General features: G+C 37.3%; 1 protein-coding gene and 1 non-coding gene across 4 annotated transcripts in view; both read right to left on the reverse strand.

Annotated features, from left to right (window-relative positions):
• The window catches only part of WDPCP (WD repeat containing planar cell polarity effector), a 326,531-nt gene that overhangs the window by 145,058 nt on the left and 159,412 nt on the right, over positions 1 to 22,061 (reverse strand). For all 3 annotated transcript variants that reach the window (XR_008627320.1, XR_008627319.1, XM_055121824.1), the window contains exons 11-12: positions 9,544 to 9,732; positions 6,204 to 6,327 (exon numbers count right to left, since the gene is read on the reverse strand). Coding sequence is in view for 1 of the 3 variants with exons in the window: in XM_055121824.1 (XP_054977799.1) it covers positions 6,204 to 6,327; positions 9,544 to 9,732 (313 nt within the window). In the remaining 2 variants the exon portion in view is untranslated. The remainder of the gene's footprint in view (positions 1 to 6,203; positions 6,328 to 9,543; positions 9,733 to 22,061) is intronic.
• Positions 4,636 to 4,742, reverse strand: LOC129400487 (U6 spliceosomal RNA). The gene has a single exon (XR_008627721.1). It is a non-coding gene; the product is annotated as a U6 spliceosomal RNA (small nuclear RNA).

The following is a 22,061-nucleotide window of genomic DNA, read 5'->3' on the forward strand; positions in this document are numbered from 1 at the left end:
CCAACAACAATAGTGAGTTTTGTGTTGAAATATGGAATGTAATCAAGGTAAAGATAAAATGAAGTGAAATTCATCAGTTATGCAGTTTGGGGTGGGGGGCGGGGGCGGTAGGTATACTAGGGTTTTTGGTGGTGGAATATGGGCACTGGTGAAGGGATGGGTGTTTGAATGTTGTATAACTGAGACAGAAGCCTGAGTACTTTGTAACTTTCCACATGGTGATTCAATAAAAAAATAAATAAATAAAAATAAAAAATAAAAACAAAATTTTAAAACAAAAAAAAGAATTTCTCCTAGATCTTATAAAGTCTTTTAATAATTAAATCTCTCTTACAAACCACAATTTATATATACTACGCATGTCCTTCACTACATGATAAATTTTTTTAAAGCATACCATGTTGGTAAAGCTTATCTTCACAACTTTAATATAGCTGAAAGTTTTGTAATACACATGTACAAAGTCATTACAGGAGGCCATCAAAGCCCTAGTGAGAAATGCTGTCCTAAACTGCCACTATTTTTCACAATTATTGCTATACCTCTCAAGGGGTTTCCTAGCCCTAGAATTTAAAAAGTCTTCCCAGCGTAGCATCTGAGTGCACTATTTCTTACTTGGTTCCAAAACTGTCTATTGATAGTGCCTATCATTGTCACTGTCACTGTCATCCAGTTGTTTGTCCATTCACTCAAGCGGGCACCAGTAACATCTCTATTACACTCAGCCCTGAGATTTTAGCAGCCTCTCCTTACTCGTTTTCCCAAATCATTGGAGGCTCTTTCAGGGTCAGGGGAATGAGGCCTATCATTACTGTTTTTGGATAGTGCCTATACTAAAGAGAAAAATAAAAATTCCTTTCATGGTCCAAGATTGTTGTATCACTGATCTACTCTCTCATTCTCCTAAATCCTAGGCTTTGTTTCCAGTCTTCTGAGCAACAGTTTTTGAACCAAGCATCTAATACCAGCTGTCAGAGGTGTCCTCAAGACCAATTTTGATTTGCTCACTCTTATGCAGCCAAGCATCCAGTTATTTTAACTTCTGAGCATTTCCCTGCCAGTTCAACCATATTTTAAACAAATATCATACACATATACATATATTTATGCCATCCAGCATTTTAATATAACACCAGGAAGATGTTATCTGCATATTATTCTTACTGCCTAAATGTTCTCATATAACAGCTCTATTTTTCATGCTTTTAGAATAAAATGCATAAGCAAAATTCTTTATATTAGTATTTTAATCTTTTATAATATATTTTTATGTGAGTAAAATCAGAGTCATATGTGGCACTCATTTGAAATGTCTATAGTTTTGTTTCATCAATATTTAGGAATCCCTACTGTAATTTATATCTGCTTATAAAAGTTTTTAAAGTTTTCTAGTCAGTATTTCTAGAGAACTATACATTTTCATAGAAACAAAAATGTAAGCAATCGCCTCTAAACAACATAGTTCTGGCAAAATTGCACTTGCTTTCTGTTCTACTGTAATTTATAAGAAGAAATACATATTTAGTCTCTGTCCAGTACTAGCACAGAGTTCCTTGAAACCTCTGGAATTTCCTAAGTGGTGAGAATCATAAAGGTGACTATCTTTTGTTATTCGTAACAATCCTCTTTCAATCACACCTGAGTTTGTATTAATGAGTTGACTTTTCTAAAACCCTATGAAGTTGGTTGTCAGGGGAACCAATCTCAGGATTAGAGGATTGGAACTTTTAGCCCCACCCTCAGACCTGGTGGAGAGAAGGGCTGGAGGTTGAATTAATACCAAAAGCCAATGATTCAATCAGTCATGCCTATATAGTGAAGCCTCCATTCAAAGCAAAAAGAAAAGGCTTTTGGATGAACACTTGGAGGTGTTAGGAGGGTAGCGCGTTGGAGAGTATGGAAGCTTCATAAGCCTTCCCACATACTGGCCCTGTGTATCTCTTTATCAGACTGTGCAAAAGTATTCTATAAAATATCTTTTGAACTACTGGCAACAAGAAAGCTGTTTTCATTGGGTTCTCCAAATCTAGCAAGTTATAAAGTGCAAAGAGGGAATAGTGGGAAACTCCAATTTGCAGCTAAACCAGACAGAAATAGGTAGGATATTTAGCAATTAATATTTGGGTTTGTACCAACTCAGGTTAGTTTCAGAAGTAAACTGAACTGTGGACACAAAATTAGGGAATCCAAAATTAACTAATGCAATCTTACACACGAAACTCCTTCATCAACAGTAAATCATGATGCCTCAATAAAAAATAGAGAAGAAAGTGGACAGTATGAAAATACAAATAGCTCACAGGTTTGGTATCTAAAGTGTTCAGGGTCTGCTGAACTATCACTTGGGTCCCAAAACATCTGACCTGTTCCTATGTCCCTGGACAACTTCTTGACAACCGATTTTTTTTAAAGACTCCAACTTAAGCTATCTTTTAAAAATTCTTCAGAATCTACTATTTATTTTAATAATGTCAGATTTGGCCTACTGTCAAAAGAACTGATAAACACTCAATATATTTGAAATAGAAGCAAAGAATGCAAAATAAAAGTAAACTGGGTATTCCAAAAGAAAATGTTCAGTTCCAGAGATAACCAAACAGAAAGTTTGAGTTTAAAAACAGTAATTCCATTAATAATAACAACCTCATTAGGTAGACAAAAATTAATCAGAATACTGTATTTAGGGAAAATCAAACAAAAAAGTGCATATTAGTTAAACACGTGGATCTGAGTAAAATATAAGCATTCGAGAACTAGCAGCATTATGCTCTACTGCTGAGCCACATCCCCAGTCCTAGAGCCACCAGCATTATAAAATGTGGTGTAAGTGTTAACTAAATGACTGAGTCATGTCAAAGAGGTCAGAGCCACTACACTGTGAGGCCACCAAAGAATATGCCCCTATATGTCTATTTTAACCATGTTAACCTTTGGGGGCTCTTTGAGCAGGAAGTGAATCTGTAGATGTGTTCCTATAAATGAGGAAAACACAACGTAGTGAGAGCAAAGAACAAAGTTTTTTTTCTTTCTTTTTGGGTTACACCCAGTGATGCACAGGGGTTACTCTTGGCTCATGCACTCAGGAATTACTCCTGGCGGTGCTTGGGGGACCATATGGGAATCTGGGAATCGAACCGTGTTGGCCACATGCAAGGCCACATGCAAGGCTGCTGTGCTATGGCTCCAGCTCCAGAACAAAGTATTATTTATTTATTTATTTATTTATTGCTTTTTGGGTCACACCCAGTGATGCACAGGGGTTACTCCTGGCTCTGCACTCAGGAATTACTCCTGGCAGTGCTCAGGGGACCATATGGGATGCTGGGAATCGAACCCGGGTCTGTCAGGTGCAAGGCAAACACCCTACCTGTTGTGCTATCACTCCAGCCCCACAAAGTAGTTTTTAAAAATATATGGAATGCTGTGAAAATCCACGCACTCAAGGAGGTGTGTAAATCCCCCTCTCGCACACTGGGATTACACATTAAAGGATGTTCTCAGGTTCTCCAGGCGGCTCTCTCTCGTTTCCCACGTTAGGTGCTCTCCAGCGGCCACTCCACCCAGGATGGCTGTTGCCTTGGATGGAGGAAGGAAGAAGGAGGGCCAAGCTGGTTGCTGATTAGTTGCTGTTTGCCATAATCTCTCATCACTCCCAGGTCTCTCCAACTCTCCATCTCTCTTTCTCTCTCTGTATCTCTCTCTCACTGCGCAATTCTTTCTTCCTGCTGTATCACCTCCCTTTCTCCCTCTCCCTCCCTCTCTCCCTCTCCCTCCCTCTCTCTCTCTCTCTTTCTCTCTGCTGTCACCATAACTAACTGTCTATCCTTCAATCCCCTCTCCTTCAATCAATCCATTCATCCCTATATCCCCGCAGCCAATCTTTTTAATCCTCTCACCACGCCTCCCCACTGGAAGTGTGATCAAAAATGTTTTTCCAGTCTTCCCGACCACCTGCAGCCCACAAGGGCAAAACAGCCCTCACGGTGTTTCTCCTCTCCTTAGACCTGAAACTTAATTACCATCTTTAACTCTATTTCCTAATATTTACCATTCTGTATTGACACAGTAATAGACACTTTTAGCTTATAGGGTGACTCTCCTGGGGACATCTCACCATAGACTCAGACTACAGTGCTCAGGCCGGATCAATCATTCCTAACCCCAGCAGGGTCCAAATCTAGTTATTATTTTTGGATCATGACAAGATTTGTCAATGACTAAGCTCTTAACTTATAGTTAAGCATTAGGACACTTTGGTCAGGCCATTTGATGCCAGGGTAGCTCATAGCTCACCTCTTGCCTTGAGTCCATCCAGTCCTTCATCAGGACCCTGCTTTTGGGGATCTAGGAAGTAAGGGCAACTGAGGCTTAAGCTGAGAGAGCAGATGTCCAGGAGGTATATTATTTGGAGTCAATCAACTTCCAAGCCACAGACTTGTCTTTTTAACTATCTTCCTGTAGCCATACAAAAAAGCAATTGCTCTGAAATAACTAACCATGCAAAGACATTAAGGAGAGGAGAAAGACAAAATTTACAAGGCAGAGTCTGATCAGGAGACAAAAGTAATTGACAGGTTGAGGGGCAATCAACAAACACAAGCTCCCAGCGGCCAGGGAGGAAGGGCAAACCAACGTTATCCTACAGAATGCTTCAAATATTTATGTGCCATCCTTGTGCAAGAGCCATGCTGATCATCTCTGGATGGTTCCAGTTTTAGTATATGTGCTGCCGAAGTGAGCACGAGGAAAAGTCTTAAGTTCAAATAAATGTGATATCAGTTTCAGTAATATCTGGCACAAACTCATTGTGTAGAAGACTTTCTCATTCAGGGTGAAGAGTCTTCCTAAAATATTCTATACACATTCAAACAAAGCGTTAAGATTCCATTACAAATCATAACATTTGAAATCTCTTTATATTTTTCAGGTTTTAGAAAGAATTTTCCAAAGGCTTAACTTTTGGGTAGTTATCTAGGTGCCACTTCATACTTAAGTCATTTGTTAAATGCTTTTAAATCTGCTAAACAAGATAATTCCGAGAAAATAATACTATCCATGAAACTGTTTGAAAGAATTTAAAAAGAACAATTGCAAGCAAATTTAAAACTCTAAATTTAATTCAGGCATATGTCTTCTGGTTACATGGAGTTGAAAATTCTACTACTTTGTTTAAATACATGATATGAATTATACCAAATGTTAATCGCTAAAAGAATAATTTTAATGAGATGTATTATATACCCTACCCATCTTAAGAAACAGAGCACTGTAAATACTTTAGGGTTCCTGATCATCAGTGACCATCATTTTTCTCTTCACCATTTGACACTATCCAAGTTTTGTGCTAATTAAGTCCTTGCTTTTTTGGTAATATTTGTACATTTATGTAAATTCATATATTGTCAGTCTTCTGTGGTTTACCTCTCTACCAGTACCAATCCATACATTTGGGAGGGGGGCATATTTGGCAATGCTCCAGGGATACACCTGGCTCTGCACTCAAGAATACTCCTGGTGGTGCTCAGGATGGGATGTTGGGGATTAAATCCATGTCAGGGGATGCAAGGCAAGTGCCCCAGCCACTGTGCTATCTGTCTAGCACTATTCATACATTCATTCACTCATTCATCTTCCAACCATTCATTTTCAACTCTATAAAAGTGGAATATGTTATATGTACTTATCTCTCAACTTCTCAGTTTTAGAATAATTTATCGACATTACTATTTAATATTTCACATAATCCTATGGTTAAGGAGATGCATAATATCTACTTTAAGGCAAATAACCTGAAGCATAGTAAAAATTGCAGCTTGAACATTATGTGAGAGGACAACAATAATTCTGAAAGAAGCTAATCAATACCTGAGGAAGAGTTTTAAAGCATAATCGTAGTTTTAACTTTAATTAAGACTAAAAATCTCTATAGTGTTAGAAGCATTATTAAACTAATATTTGAAAATGGACTTTATACAACTAGTACTTTAAACTTTCGTACTATAAAGTGTACCGTATTAAAGTTATCGATGATACAAAAAGCCCTAAATTATATTCACATATCTTTCTTAACAGGAACACAAGAATGAATTAAAGTAAGAACATCGAGACTTGTTTCACTCAGAGAAACTTGAAATAGTCTAATTAAATGAGATGTCTCCTTAAATAGGTAGTCTGATACGAATCTATCCAAATACATTATTCACCTGAGCAAGTGGTGGAAGAATCTCCTTGCATATTTGCTGATTTGGTCTCTATATTTCATTATAGTTGCATCCAGGAGTGGTCTTGTTGGAACATAGAAGGTTCCCAGGCTTGCCTCAAGCTGTGCTGTGGAATTCAAACATAGCAGCAGCTAAAACAAGTGAAACTCCTTCAATTACAACAGAATACTCATGTTTGCAGTCAGTCAGGTTTTGCAAACTTGGATGAAATGTGAGCTTGTTGCAGGAAAGATGAAATTAAAATATGACAGCTGGTACAAAAACAAACCTGTGTATAAACTTTCACTTGAGGCAAAGCTGACAATGACTCTGAGCAACAAAAAGCTGTCAAAACTGAAGAAATCCATAATGAACCAACCTCTCACCACAAATGGGTAATTAAAACAGTGACTCATCAAAGTAACACAGTTTGAACTAGTATTTCCAGTAAAATCAACTCTGTGTGTTCAACATTTACTCTCTTTTGCAGAAAGAACTCTATCTGCATTGGGAATTGAAATCGGTGTTACAAATGCTTAAAAAATAATGCAAATAAAATAGTGCTATCAAGTAATAATATCTTTTACAACTTTTTAAAACACAGTGAAAGTCCTGATACCTTCTCTAAATCCTGCCCTAAACAAGATTATTGGTTTTGTTAAAGTGTGAAAGCTAACACCCCTGAGAGGGATATATGCTAATCTGCTATGGGTCAACTGACACCTTTCTAAGAAAGAAGGATTGGCGAGCAAGTTTTGATAAACCTGGTTAGAGGGCTAGATTAAGAGAAAAAAGCATATTCTGCCTACTTCACAATTTTACCAGGCCATGCTAATGGGGTTGTGTTTCTTCCCAGAAACACCTGGAATTTAAATAATTACCAGAATGGTGAGACTCGGAGCCATCTGAGAATACTATGGTTCACAGTAAGACACTACTGATTTTTATGCTTCTTGCCCTTGGTTGAATAAAAATATTCCTTATTTAACAAAACTCTTTCGTTTTAGGCATATCTGGGTTCAAAAGTATTAAATACCTCATCAGAGTAATTGCTATGGACTTGGCTAAGCTGTTAGTAATTTCTTTTTTTAATCTCAAATCTAGACAGTAAAGTAAGATGAACTTTAGGGGTATTTTCTTTCAAAGCAGCAGTCAATTTAGATTAAAATTGAATACAGCAATGCTATTGTGAAAATAAGCCAGATTCTCTTGCCATTGCTTGTTTTCTTGACAGCATGTTTCGTACATCTGAAATGTTCAGGCCTACGTGGAATACTTGTAACTCCCAGCACAGTTACAGATTCATTAGATAGCCCAGCTTGATGTTTAAGAAAGAAGTGAAGATCTCACAGATAACCACAACATAGTTACAAATAAAAGAGCTCACTGGGTTCCACTAATAAAAGAAAAACAAATTACCATGTCAAATACAGAATAGATCTCAATAGAAAAGAATTCTGAATGTTTTAGAAATGTGTTTTGTAGTTTCGTGGGGGGAAATGCATATATCTACTTAAAATGTGCATATTCCTATAACCCAGCATCAAGCAAATGTGCTATTTTAATAGCCTAGTTTCAAACAAATTTTTTATTTTTCTCTGTTCCAAAATGGATACCTGAAAATATCCTTATTAAAGCAAGAATATAAAAATGCCCATTTCTGAATTCCCTAATAATATTTCTTATAATATAGTACTACACCATACAAACTCACTAAAGTTAGAAATTTCTCACTGTTCAGAGTCAATAGTTTTAATTCTCCATGTTTCTTCTTCAATTGTAAATGTAGGATCTCATATACATTGAGAGTACTGTTACAATTTTCTTGGGTTTTTTTTATATGATTTTGCTTCTTCATTTTCTTTTCTATTTGATACCCAATCTTGAAAGCATATATATAAACTAAGAAATGTATTATTTGAGATAACTCTGCAGATGAAATATCACAGTATTACTTAACACTCTAAACATTTAGAGCTATAACCTTCTTTTTATTTTTTTCATTGAGTGTAAGCACTCATTATTGACTGAGTACTCATTATGGGTCAAGCACTGGGCTAGATATTGTTTCACTGAAGAAACACTGAATTTCCATAGATGAATTGGATTACTTCCAAAAAGCACATTCAATTAACATTAATATTTATTGTAGGCCTCTTATGATTTGGGCCAAGTTCTATGATGTAAACTTCCTGAAGAAACATGTTCTTACTGATTATTCTTCTCTAAAATAACTAAAATGAAGGTTATGCACAGAATCCTTGTTAAACAATGTGTCATTTACTTTAGAAGCATAATAAGATGGAATAATAAAATCTATAAATATGCAAAGAAAATAGAAGGGGGAAATACCTTCTCTAAAAATATTAACAATATTTTTGTCTTCCTTAACTGGCTTAAATTATCCAGGGGAAAATTTAGCTATGATTTCCCACTATCTCTGTAATGTTTATTGGTAAGATTTGAAATAAAGATGCAAGTGCAAAAATGTTTAGGTAAATTTTAAAGCAAGTAAATAACTAACTATAAAAATAGTATAAATTAACAAAGACAATTCATTGTTATTATCTCATGAGCAAAAAATATATTTTCATTTTTTAAAGAAAAAAAGCATTGTCTTATTGCTTTTGATAATAATCATCTGGGTTTCTTTGGGTAAAATCACTTCCTGAGTCAAAGCAAGAAAATCCATGCAAGGGGAGGGGAAGAGTATATCAGAACTATGAGTTAGAATGAAAGCACCAGGGAGCAGTCTGGTTGCAACACACACACACACACACACACACACACACACACACACACAATCAGTGTTATGGACTGATTGTCTAGACAAAGTACTTGCGGTGTGAGAAAAAAATATTGATGTCTAAAAAGAAGAAGAAATAGGGATCTTTGTTTGGGCTCCTTTGTCTACCAGACTCTAGAGAGTACATGAAATTCTTGATCAAAGATTGAAATCTGAGTACGTTCTACACATGAACTTAGGCAGAAATGTACAATGACTGCATTGTGAGTCCCAACATAGGTTTATATAAAAAGTTCCTTAAGATGACAAATACTATACAGTGAATACCATATATGAAGTTACCTGATAGGTAATCTTGTTAGTTTTAGCCCAGCATCAAATTTGTGTGTGCGCACGCACATGTGCATGTGTGAGACAGAGAGGTACTAAGAATTAAACCTTACACATGCAAGACATTAATTCTACCAATATAACACATCGTATCCTTATCACTCTTTTAAACTCCATTAATATCAAGTCCTAAAAGAATCTGATTCATTAAAACATATTTATACAGAAAAGCTTCTTATAAAATATGAAACAGATTTTATATCTAACCTTCTCTTTTGGAAGTCAGCTTCTGTCTAAGAAGATGATTCACTATGGCACTCATGCCAATGAAACACTGGTGTCCCATAGTGTCCCAGCTCATACTGCTCAGGATGTTTATTGCCTCATAGATCTCGTCACAGCGAATATACTGGAAGATGATGTCTACCAGGCCCAGCTGTCCTTGCGTGAAGACACCTGCCACATACAGAAAATTAAAGCCAAGTTAACCTTTGAAAATAAAGAGAATGATAAAAAATAACCTTTCTATAAAGGTAATTACAACTTACAAAACCGCTTGAAATCTATGCTTTGGGAGAATGTTGTTCTATGGCTAAATAATCTAGCTATGATCAATAATTACTGATAATATTGGTAATTCAGAACATAGCAACCAAATTGCAGTGCACAGAGTCAAGCTACTTAGGAAAAAAGAGAATAAATATGAGAAATATGAGATTTTAAGTGGACCACATTGGTAGAACTTTTTCTTCCTTGCTTGTTTGTTTTGGGGTCACATATGAACTTAGAGTAAGTCCCAGCTGTGCTCATAGTTTACTCCTGGATCTGCGCTCAGGGATCAGTCCTTGCGGGATCAGGGCCCATATGTGGTGCTGGGGATCGAATCCATTTGCAAGGTAAATGTTCTACCACTGTATCATCGCTTGGCACTCTGGCAGCCCAATTTTTACTCAGCCATTGTTTAGGGCTCTGATATACATTTAAAGGGCTTTGATGGAAGCAAAATTCTTTTTTTGGGGGGTGGAGAGTGAGGAATTTTTAGATTTTGTTTATTTTTTTATCATTTAGGCACCACACCCAGCATTACTCAGGGGTTACTTTTGGCTCTGTATTCAGGTTTCACTCCTGGCAGGCATGCGGGACCATATGGGTTGCTGGGTGTCTTACCTGCTGTATACTATCTCTTCAGCCCTGAGAACTTTTTAATATGTATTTTTTAATAAGGCACCATAGTTTTATAAACATTCTGAAACAATTGTTTAATATCAGCAGTACTGCTATACCAATCCTGCCACCAGTGTGTGAAGATTCCTCTACCACTGTCCCATGGTCCTTCTTCCTCCCATCTTTTAATCTCTCCAATTCCCAGTTCCATTAACCATGCCTCAGTGTTAATTTTCACTGGGGATTGTCTTATCTCTATCTTGGAAACAAAAATTCTTATTTTCCAGCATCATTAGGTCTAAGTTGTAACTAGTCTCCATCCCTATGGGGTGGAGAGGAAAAAGAAAAAGAGAGGAAGAGGAAATCAAAGAGAGGAGAAAGGGAGAGAGAAGGAAGGAGGGAGAGAGAAAAAGGGAGGAAAAGAAAGCAACATCTAACTTTAATCTTAAAAGAATAGAAGTATAAGAGAGGAATGTCGATTGCAGTTTTTCTTTATTATCGTTTAAAAAATTGATTTCACTTGAAAATAACAATTTCTGTGTAAGCAAATTATACTAGGGCTTAAACCTTTTTTTTTTTTTAATTGAATCACCGTGAGATACAGAGTTACAAAGCTGTTCATGGTTTCAGTCATACAGTGTTGAATAACCAATCATACATTTCTCACCACCAACTTAAACCTTTTTAGTCTTTAAAAAATGACTGGCTATAAATTTTTTCCTCCAATATTTACTAATTTGTGAGAAAATATTAAATTTCTCATTACAAATAACCCTAAAGATAAATAAGAAAATGATGTGAAATCACTGTAAGCTGTAAAGTATACTGGCCTGAGAAACAGTGCAAAGGTTTAGAAATAGTGCAGAGGTTAAGAGTTCTTGCCTTGCAAGAGCTGTCAGGAATTCAAAAATGTCATGTCCCACGTCATCCAATGCAATCCCAGTAGCTCTGCTATTATAACTCAGCGGTTCGACTGATGCCTGATGCCATACCGATTTCCCAGTCACACTACAGCCAGGAGTGTGGAAGCACCACACACAGACACAGACACAGACACACAGACACACACACACACACACACACATGCATGCATGCATGCACGCACGCATGCATGCGCACAAAGGAAATGATCCATGTGAGCATCACTAAACAGAAGAGTAAGTGCAAGGAAGTACTGATTCTGGGAGCATGTTACTGCTAAAGAGGCTTAGCATTAACTCATGCTGTGGATGTAACTCACCCAATAGACAGAGGCAGGTAAGTGTGACACCCTTGGTTTGATCCCCAATACCACACCCCCACACACACCTTAATTCATGAAAGAGATGCCAAAATCTTTCACACTAATTCTGTCACATGAAAATGAAAACTTGTACTATATTTAACAGGACTCAACTTGATAGGGAATCTGAGGAATTGCCCTGACTCTACTAAGCAATAAAACTTTACTATTCTTTTGTGTTGCTAGAATCAATAAATGCTACTGTCCAAAAACTTTCATGAATCTTCAGGCAAGCACTGGAAGTTCTCATAAATCAGGGTGGTTTCCTGGCAATGGATAATATACATGGAAACTTTGCAGGAAGCAATAGTATCTGTTGACTCTCTATATCCTAAGCAACAATTCTAGAAAGAGAGAACTCTGTTTTGTTGAAAATAAAATAATAATTTATTCAATATTAATTCAAAGGTGATTGGGGAAATATATAAAAATAGCCATGTGAAAAAATATGTGTATATATACAATATATACACATACATAATACATATAACATAATGTATATATGTATGTGTAACATATACATATATATAAATTGTACAGAGAAATATTCAACTTTGCTTTTGAAATAATGCAAAGCAAGTCAAAGGATGCAGCAAGACATTTGTAATACTAAGTAGGAGGAAAGAGTAGAGGGAAAAGAAGTAGAATAGAAGTGATTAAAGGATAGTAGTGAGGGCTCTTAGACATGTTGGTTGGTGGTAAAGGCATTGTAATTTGCTCATCAGAACAGCAAATGTTAACTCAATTGTAATCATATTACTAGAGTAAAGATATAAAAAAGAGATATTTTTAGTGCCAATAAATAAAAATAAATCTATAAAAAATATATTCTTTTTCGCTGACAGAGTGAAAATTCACAATCTTACATGTACCTAAAAACAGAACTCTAAAATAATAAAACAAAAACTTACAGAACTAGAAGTCTAGTCAACAATTATAGATGGAGTCCCCCTTGAGGACTTATGTGAGCAGTTAAATAAAGTAACAGATTTAGCCCCCCCAAAAAATTATAGATCGAGATTTTAACATATCTCTCTTACTAATCATTGAGAGAAATGTAAGCAGAAATAAAAAATATCTGACAACCACAAATAATGATTGTGACCTAACTGACATTTCTAAAATAGTTAACACAACAAAGGCATAATACGTAGTGTAAGTGCTCATAGGACATCAACTAAGAAGGAACCTAATCTATAAAACTGTAGCACTGTAGCACTGTCATCCTGTTGTTTATTGATTTGCTCAAGTGGGCACAAGTAACATCTCCATTGTGAGACTTGTTACTGTTTTTGGCATATCGAATATGCCATAGGTAGCTTGCCAGGCTGTTGTGTGGGCGGGATACTCTTGGTAGCTTGCCGGGCTCTCCGAGAGGGATGGAGGAATCGAACCCGGGACGGCTACATGCAAGGCAAACGCCCTACCCGCTGTGCTATTGCTCCAGTCCTATATTAGTCTATATTAGTCCTATATTAGTCTATAAAACTAATCTCAATAAATTTAAATGTTTTGAAATTACACCCTGCAATTCTCCAACCACAATAGAAGTAAATCTGATCAGTAATATAGGAAGATGGCTAGAAAATTCCAGAATATCTAGAAATTAACCAAAATTTTTCTAAAATTACCTATGAGTGAAAAAAATCATACAGTATATGTTTTGAATTGATGAAAATTTGTATTTGGAGTAAAACCTTTTATAAAGTATCTAATATTTACTATAACATTATTTACAACAGCTAAAATATTGAAGCAACAAAAATGGCCATCAATAGAAATTGCATGAAGATGTGATCTATTTATACAATGGATCCATCTATTTAGCTTTTCTTAGAAAAAAAATGACCTTTTTTTCACAGTAAAATGAAGGAATTTAGAGAAATTATGTGAAGTGAGATAAGTAAGACAGAAAAAGACAACGATTTGATGATTTTACTTATATGTACAATATAAAGATAAAATTGAGCAGATGAAAGGGTAAGTCAGTGGTCATTGATAACAGAATAAACATTACCAAAGAAAAGGAAGACATAATGGTGTTAAAAAAGAAAGGAAATTATAAAACAGGATTCAAATTGCAAACCATAATGCTCAAAAGGAGAGAGGAAGAGAGAGGAGGGGGAGAGAGAGAAAGAGAGAGAGTAAGGGAGGGAGGGAGAGGGAGAGAGAGAGAGATAGACTGGAGGGAAGGGGAAAGGGAGGGAAACTGGGGACACTGGTGGTGGGAAATGTATACATTGGTGAAGGGGTGGGTGATAGAACATTGCATAACTAAAACCCAATCATGAACAGCTTTGTAACTGTTTATCTCACAGTGATTCAATAAAACACACACACACATATATATATTTATAAAAAGATACAAATTATTAGCCCATTGGTATAACAAAAAAGGAACAAAACAATGAGTGAAAACAGGAGGCTCAACCAGCACCAATCACTCCAGTAAGTTCTCAATTTTGTTTGTATCGTTTTGTTCTTTTTTTTTTACTTTATTCAAACTGTGTGATTTACAAAGCTGTTTAATAACAACCATTGTGAGATGTAACAATTATCACAAATTACCTTTTATTGATCTATTTTCTGATAATTCATTGTTGTAACAAGCAATATAAAGCAAACTATGTTGTGCCTGTTGAAGGGGGCAGGCTTAGGGGCTGGGGCAATGCCAGTATATGCAAACAAAATAATGAGCAGTCAGTGCAGCCAAGTATGCTGATACCACAGCTCACGTGTACAGCTTCTGAGAGCAAGGGCATGTGTGCAACCTCAGAGAGCCAGCATGCGTGTGCAACCTCAGAGAGCCAGCATGCGTGTGCAATCTCAAAGAGCCAATACACATGTGCTACCCATCCATAACAGCAACAACCCCTAATACAAAGGGAATTTTTAATGCAAAGTCATTTTTGTTTTAATGTGTAACAAACCATATAAAGTAAACTATTTTGTGCCCGCTAAGGGGGCAGGCTTGGGGGTGGATGGGAAACTGGAGGCAATGGTGGAGGAAAGATATAATGGTGGTGGATCTGGTATTGGAACACTGAATGCCTGAAACAAGTGCATTATGAACAACTTTGTAAATTATATGGTTTAAATAAAGTAAAGAGCAAAATGAAACAAACAAAACGCAATTCAGCCAAGCGCCAAGATTTGAAATGACTTCCCCCTTATTCTATGTTTCTGAATGTATTCAGATAGTCATTCTTTAAAAGCAAAAACAAGAGACGAGACCCTGAGCGGCCATACACAGACTCCTCCGTTCCACACACAGACTCCTCCGTTCCTGAATGACCATGATCCCAGAAGCCCACTACTTTCAGCACCCAGCGACTTCTTGCAGAAAAGCCTCTAGACTGTGAATTAAGCTATGGCCCCATGCCACCCTGGGAGGGGAAAGGTTTTTCTCTCTCGGTCTTTCCTTTTGGCGGCAGCGGTGTGGTGAACACCATGTTTTAGAACCTATGAAACAGAGGTACGAGCTTGCAGTGATATGACTTCTGGCAGAAATTTCTCTGGACTTAATTACTAAAATACCAGAAATCCAAAACCACACAGCCCCAACAGTGGTCATGCAACCTCATATGCTCTTCATTCTCAGCAATAAAAAACAAATTATCAAATAATGCCTTTTCAGCAGGTCTGATTGTTGGGGGAAATTTCCAAATAATAATAGTGAGTTTTCTGTTGAAATATTGAATGCAATCAAAGTATGGAGATATTAAAGTGAAAGTCATCAGCCACACAGGCGAGGGGTGGGGGTTGGGATGGGGGTTATACTGGGGTACTTGGTGGAACATGTACACTGGTGAAGGGATGGGTGTTTGATCATTATATGACTGAGATTTAAACCTGAAAGCTTTGTAACTTTTCTCATGGTGATTTAATAAAAAATAAATAAATAAATAAATAAAATAAAATAAAATAAAATAAAAACAACCCACCACTACACACACACACACACACACACACACACACACACACACACACACCCCACAATGATTTTATCAATCACTTAAAAAAAAGTAAATAATGGGGAGGGAAGATAGTTCAAAGAGCTAGTGTGCAGGCTTTACAAAACTGGAAGCCAAGGTTTAATCACTGGCAATGCATGGTACCCAAAGCAACACTGGAAGAGACCCTCTAGCATGGAGACAAAAATAGCCTCTGAGTAAAGCTGAAACCCCCACCCCCCACCAAAATAACACCAACTGTACAAAACTCAAAATATAGGAAGAAGACTACTTTCCAAGTCATTTATGATATTTGCTTTACACTAATACCAAAAATAACAAAGATGTAAGAAAAAGAAAACCAGAGCAAAATCTCTTTTAAACATATATAAATAATACTTAAATTTTGCTTACTTTAGAAAATAAAAGGAACAGAGGTTGGATAAGAACAAAAGTGGATGGATTTTTTTAGTTTCTTAAATTAATGCTGCATTATAGCATTATAGAAGTTTCAGATATGCATTACTGAAAATCAGAATGTGCATATGCTACGTTTGAAGTTTACTACTTATATCCAATTCTACTGTAGGCCAGAAAAATAGCTTAAGAGGCAGAGCACACACCTACTATCTGCAAGGCCCCAAGTTCAACAGGATGGCCCCCTCAGTATTGACAGTTGTAGCCTTGATGGTCTCTGTGCATCAGTTGACCCACGCAATGCTGGGATTGGCCCTTAAAAGAAAAGGAAGGGCAGTGTGGCCAACATGACCCATGAGAGAGAATGCGTGCAGTACTCTCCTGTGTTTTAGGCAAAACGCACACAAAAATTTGCATTTTTAATACAAAATCCTGTGCAGGAAATTGTCAAACAGGACAAATTATCTTCCTCAGATGAATCCCCACCGTGGCACTAAAAGAAGCAGCTTGGAAGCAAAATCCTAAATTGCACAACCGTGCCCCCTGGAAGAGGGCCAGGTTGAAGCAATGACCAACAGTTAGAAGAAATCTATAAGGCATGTAATACTTTGCCCTGGGAAATGGATACAGGAGTTAAGTCCTAACCTGGCCTGCTAATACTACAATACTACTCTTGCAACACCAGTGCAGGAGGCAAGACACTATAAGATATGCAGAGGTCTGAATCAGCAGCAGGGTTCACCTCAGTGACCTCAAGCAACTTAGTTGGGAGAAGCAATCTTTGATCTCTCTTAGACATAGAACCATCCAGAGGGCAAATTCCTGAGGTAAACTCCATCCCTGATCAAGGGTTGAGCAACAGGAGGCTGTGTGACATTGCTGAGGCCTAGCTCCTTCCAGTCTACATCTATCTTCCATTGGGCAGTCTGAACAAATATCTACTCAGAAAGCATCCTGCAGACCTCTCAAAATATACAAAATATAGTCAATGACTGAATCAGAAGGGGAAAGAAAGCCTGAACAGGCTTATTACAAGCCAGGAAATTGAAAGCCATAAAAAGGTCTCTCCCTAAACAAAAGTACTGGACCAGAGGGTTTACAAGTGAGTTCTGCAAACCTATTCTCAAGCTCTTCAAAAATATTGAAGAGTTAAATTTTTCCAGTTACTTTGAGCCCAGTGGGCTGGAGCACAGTGGTAGGGCATTCGCCTTTCACCCGGCCGACCCGTGTTCGATTCCTCCGCCCCTCTCGGAGAGCCTGGCAAGTTACCGAGAGTATCATGCCTGCACGGCAGAGCCTGGCAAGCTACCCGTGGTGTATTGGATATGCCAAAAACAGTAATAATAAGTCTCAGAATGAGAGACGTTACTGGTGCCCGCTCGAACAAATCGGTGAGCAACGGAGTGACAGTGACAGTGACTTTGAGCCCAATACTACCTTGATACTAAAAGCAGACAGAAACACACACACACACACACACACACACACACACACACTACAACACACCAATATCCCTGATAAAAATAGATGCAAAACTACTCAACAAAATTTTAGCAAACCAAATTCAACAAATAGTAAAGGGTTGTACATCATTACCAAATGGGATTTATTTCAGATATGCAAGGATGGTTCAGCATATAAAATCAATTAATGTCACATCAATAAAGAAAGAAAATAAATTATGATATTAAATAGCTGCAGAGAAAACTTTTGAAAAGATTCAATTTCTCTTTATGATAAAAATGAACAAAATGAGAATAGAAGGAAGTTACCTCATATAGTAAGGGTCACATACAATAAACCCAAAGTAAACATTTTACTCAACAGGAAAAAAAACCCTTAAAAAATGTCCAATTCTATGGAGGAAAAGATAATCTAAGTCTTTTCCTAAGAAAATCTAACTGATGTAGTCACTGTCACTGTCATCCAGTTGCTCATCGATTTGTTCGGGCACCAGTAATGGCTCTCATTGAGAGACTTATTGTTACTGTTTTTGGCATATCCAATACACCACGGGTAGCTTGCCAGGCTCTGCTGCACAGGCTCAATACTCTCGGTAGCTTGCCAAGCTCTCCGAGAGGGGCGGAGAAATCAAACTCGGGTCGGCTGCGTGAAAGGCGAAAGCCTAACCGCTGTGCTACTGTTCCAGCCCCCATCTAACTGATGAATAAATATATATATGTGTGTGTATTTATGTGTTTTTATGTATGTGTATATATACACATACACAAACTCCAGATTCCCTGAGTATTACTTATGACCCACTTCCCTCAGCCAAAAAGTAAAAGTTAGAAAAAGATTTTTAAGATAAAAACATAGGACAACCCATAAAAATGAAGGAATTTGAGTGAAGAATCCTGACCAGCAGGCACCTCAATGCTGGCAGTCTCCCCGCCTTCTCCAGATGGAATCCTGGTGACCATGAGCTTCTACAAACATGGCTCCAGTATGTGGGAACCAGGACTATTTCTCCAGACCTTTCCTGATATATTTTTGTTATATATGATACAAAAAAATCAATCAGGAACAGCTCCTCCACCTCTGAATGGCCATGATCCCAGAGGCACTCAAACCAATCTCGGAACGCAGTGGCTGGTGGCAGAAATGCTTCTCGACTATGAACTAAACTATGGCTTTGTGCTACCCTGGGAGGGGAAGGGTTTTTCCTCCGGTTTTTCCCCCTTTGCAGCAGCATGGCGACCGCCACCTTTCGGAGCCAATTGGACAGAGAGGTAGGAGTGTGCAGTGATGGGGCACACAGGAAATCTCAAGATGGGGGTGGGGGGCGGAACGGGTCCTGCTCCCCGCGCAAATGAGACCCCAAGCGGCCGCCCACAAACGGAGGAGGCCATTCCTCCGCTCCTGAATGGCCATGATCCCAGAGGCACACAAACCAATCTCAGAAAGCAGCAGCTGCTGGCAGAAATACCTCTAGACTTAATTACTAAAATACAAGAATTCCAAAATCACATAGCCTCTGTCATGGCTGTGCAACATCATATGCTCTTCATTATCAGCAATAGAAAACAAATTATCTAATGATGCCTATTCAGCAGGTCTGACTGTTCGGAGAAATCCCAAATAATAATAGTGGGTTTTCTGTCGAAAATTGAATGTAATCAAAGTAAAGAGAGAGTAAAGTGAAAATCATCTGCCACACAGGCAGGATAGGGGGTGGGAGGGGGGTATACTGGGGTTCTTGGTGGTGGAACATGTGCACTGGTGAAGGGATGGGTGTTTGATCATTGTATGACTGACTTAAACCTGAAAGCTTTGTAACTGTTCTCACGGTAATTCAATGAAAATAAAAAAGAAAAGAAAAAGAACAAAATTAAAAAATGAAGGAGTTTAAGAACTAGATGCTGTTACAATTTTAAACACATACTTCTAAAATACAGTTAAGAAAATTAAAAAGTAGCGGCTGGGAATATAGCTCAAAGAACTGGAGTTAAGACAGAGTTTAGCCCTGGAAACACATGGTCCCCTAAGATCACCAAGAGTGACACTGTAGCACCACTGGGTGTGGTCCAACACCAAACTCAAAAAGAAAAAGGAAGAAAAAAATACAATGAAAAGATAAACTACACGGGTTGGAGCAATAGCACAGTGGTAGGGTGTATCCTTGCACACAACTGACCCGGGTTCAATTCCCAGTATCCCATATGGTCTCAAGCACCACCAAGAGTAATTCCTCAGTGCACAGCCAGGAGTAACTCCTGTGCATCACCAGGTGTGATTCAAAAAGAAAAAAAAAAAGGATACACTACAAGTTAGAAGACAATATTCACAATACTAGTGTCTTGAAAAAGGTTCTGTATCCAAAATATATTTAAAAACCTACAATTCTATAATAAGAATTTTACTTAAAAATTTTACTTAAATTTGGACAAAAAATTTGAAGATATATTTTCATCAGAAGATAGCAAATAGGTACGTGCAAAGATACATAATACCAAGAGTCATCAGGGAAATCAGGAAAAATCTTTAACACCACCCCACCCTCACTACAATGACTTACATTAAAGGCACTATTAATACCATGTAGGGAGGATGTGAAGCAACTGGAACTCCCATAAACTGTTGATGGGTATGATAAATGGTACAACCCCTTCTAAAAAGAGTTCCTTCTTAAATGAAAGCTAGAACATGACCAGTAATTCTACTTCTAGATTTTTTCTAAGAGAAAATAAAATGCATATTCTTTACAAATTTATATCAAGAAGTCAAGAGTTACAATGAACAAGGAAAATTGAACAAGAGTTACAATGTATCATTTTAATAAATGGTACATTTAATAAATGCAGAATATAAAACTAGATTGTGGTCTAAAATCATATACAAAAATTTCAAAACATAAGAATGACTTACACCAAAGTCCTGAAATCATAAAATGCATACATGAAAACATAGAGGGTACTCTAATTGACATTTCCCTTAGATATTTTGAGGGGAGGGGAACCACTTAATTTTCTAAAGCAAGAGAAACAAAAAAAACAGAAATAACTATATGAAACTAAGTCATATTAAAAGAATGCTATGCAGTAAAATGAACATCACCAAAACAAAAGGACATTCTACTAAATGGAAAAAGTATTTGCACATCATCTGTCTAACAAAACTAATGTCTGGCATTTACAAGGAACTCACAAGACACACCAATAAAAGACAACATAATTAAAAAACGGGAAGAGGATCTAAATAGACACTTCCAAAGAAGACATACAGATGGCCAAGAGTAACATGAAAAGATGTTTACTGTCCATTAAGAAAATTCAAATTAAAATGAGATATCACCTTGTACCTGTGAGAATAGCTGTTTTCCAAAAGACAAGAAATAAGTGCTGGAGAGGATATGGAAAGGAAAGAATGCTTACACACTTTTGTAGAGAATGTGAACTGACATAGCCATTATAGAAAATAATAAAAAGAGTCCACAAAAAATAAAAAATAGAGGGGCTGGAGCGATAGCACAGCGGGTAGGGCGTTTGCCTTGCACGCGGCCGACCCGGGTTCGAATCCCAGCATCCCATATGGTCCCCTGAGCACGGTCAGGGGTGATTCCTGAGTGCAGAGCCAGGAGTAACCCCTGTGCATAGCCAGGTGTGACCCAAAAAGCAAAAAAAAATAAATAAAATAAAAAAAAAAATAGAAATGGAATCCAATTAACCCATCTCTGGGCATTTACTCCATAAAGAAAAAATACCCACACAAATACAAAGGGATATATGCACCCTGAAGATTATTATTGCCGTGTTTACTACCTAAGTAGCAACAGACTGACAAATGGATAAAGAAGACAAGGTATGTCTCAATGTCATACATAGTATCATACACAATGACACATAATTCAAATATTTTCTAATGAATTGTTATTTTCAACAACATGTATGCATAACAGCAATACCTACAAGATATTATGCTATTGTACTTAGTGAAATAAGATAATCAGAACAAAAACAAACACCATATGACTTCATTAATATGTGACATATTCGAGAAAAAAAAACAATTTAAATAAAACAAAAATATTAGAACTAAAGACCAGCTAGATCAGAAGAGAGAAGTGGCATAGGTCAAACAGGAAAAAGGGCCACTTGTAAGGTGTGAAGGACCGAAGTGAACTTTTTTCAGTTTTGCCAGAGACTGAACCAGAGCCTCATAAATATTGCATTCTTAATGGTAAACTGAACATAAAATACACACATTGTTATTTTGAATTACGTATACCTGAAATTTATATACCGTCATATTTGTTCAATTTTTGCCACACCCAGCAATGCTAGAGCTTACTTCTGGCTCTGCACTCAGGGATCACTTCTAGTGGGCTGAGGGATCCATATAGGATGCCTGGGAATCAAAGCCAGGTCACCAGTTACAGCCAAGGACCGTACACATTGTACATTTTTCCAGCCTAATTTGTTCAAGTTTTTCAAATCTATAAAATATCCCTTACCTCCTAGGGAAAAAAA

Source organism: Sorex araneus, chromosome X, assembly GCF_027595985.1.
Source record: "Sorex araneus isolate mSorAra2 chromosome X, mSorAra2.pri, whole genome shotgun sequence".
Taxonomy (NCBI): domain Eukaryota; kingdom Metazoa; phylum Chordata; class Mammalia; order Eulipotyphla; family Soricidae; genus Sorex; species Sorex araneus.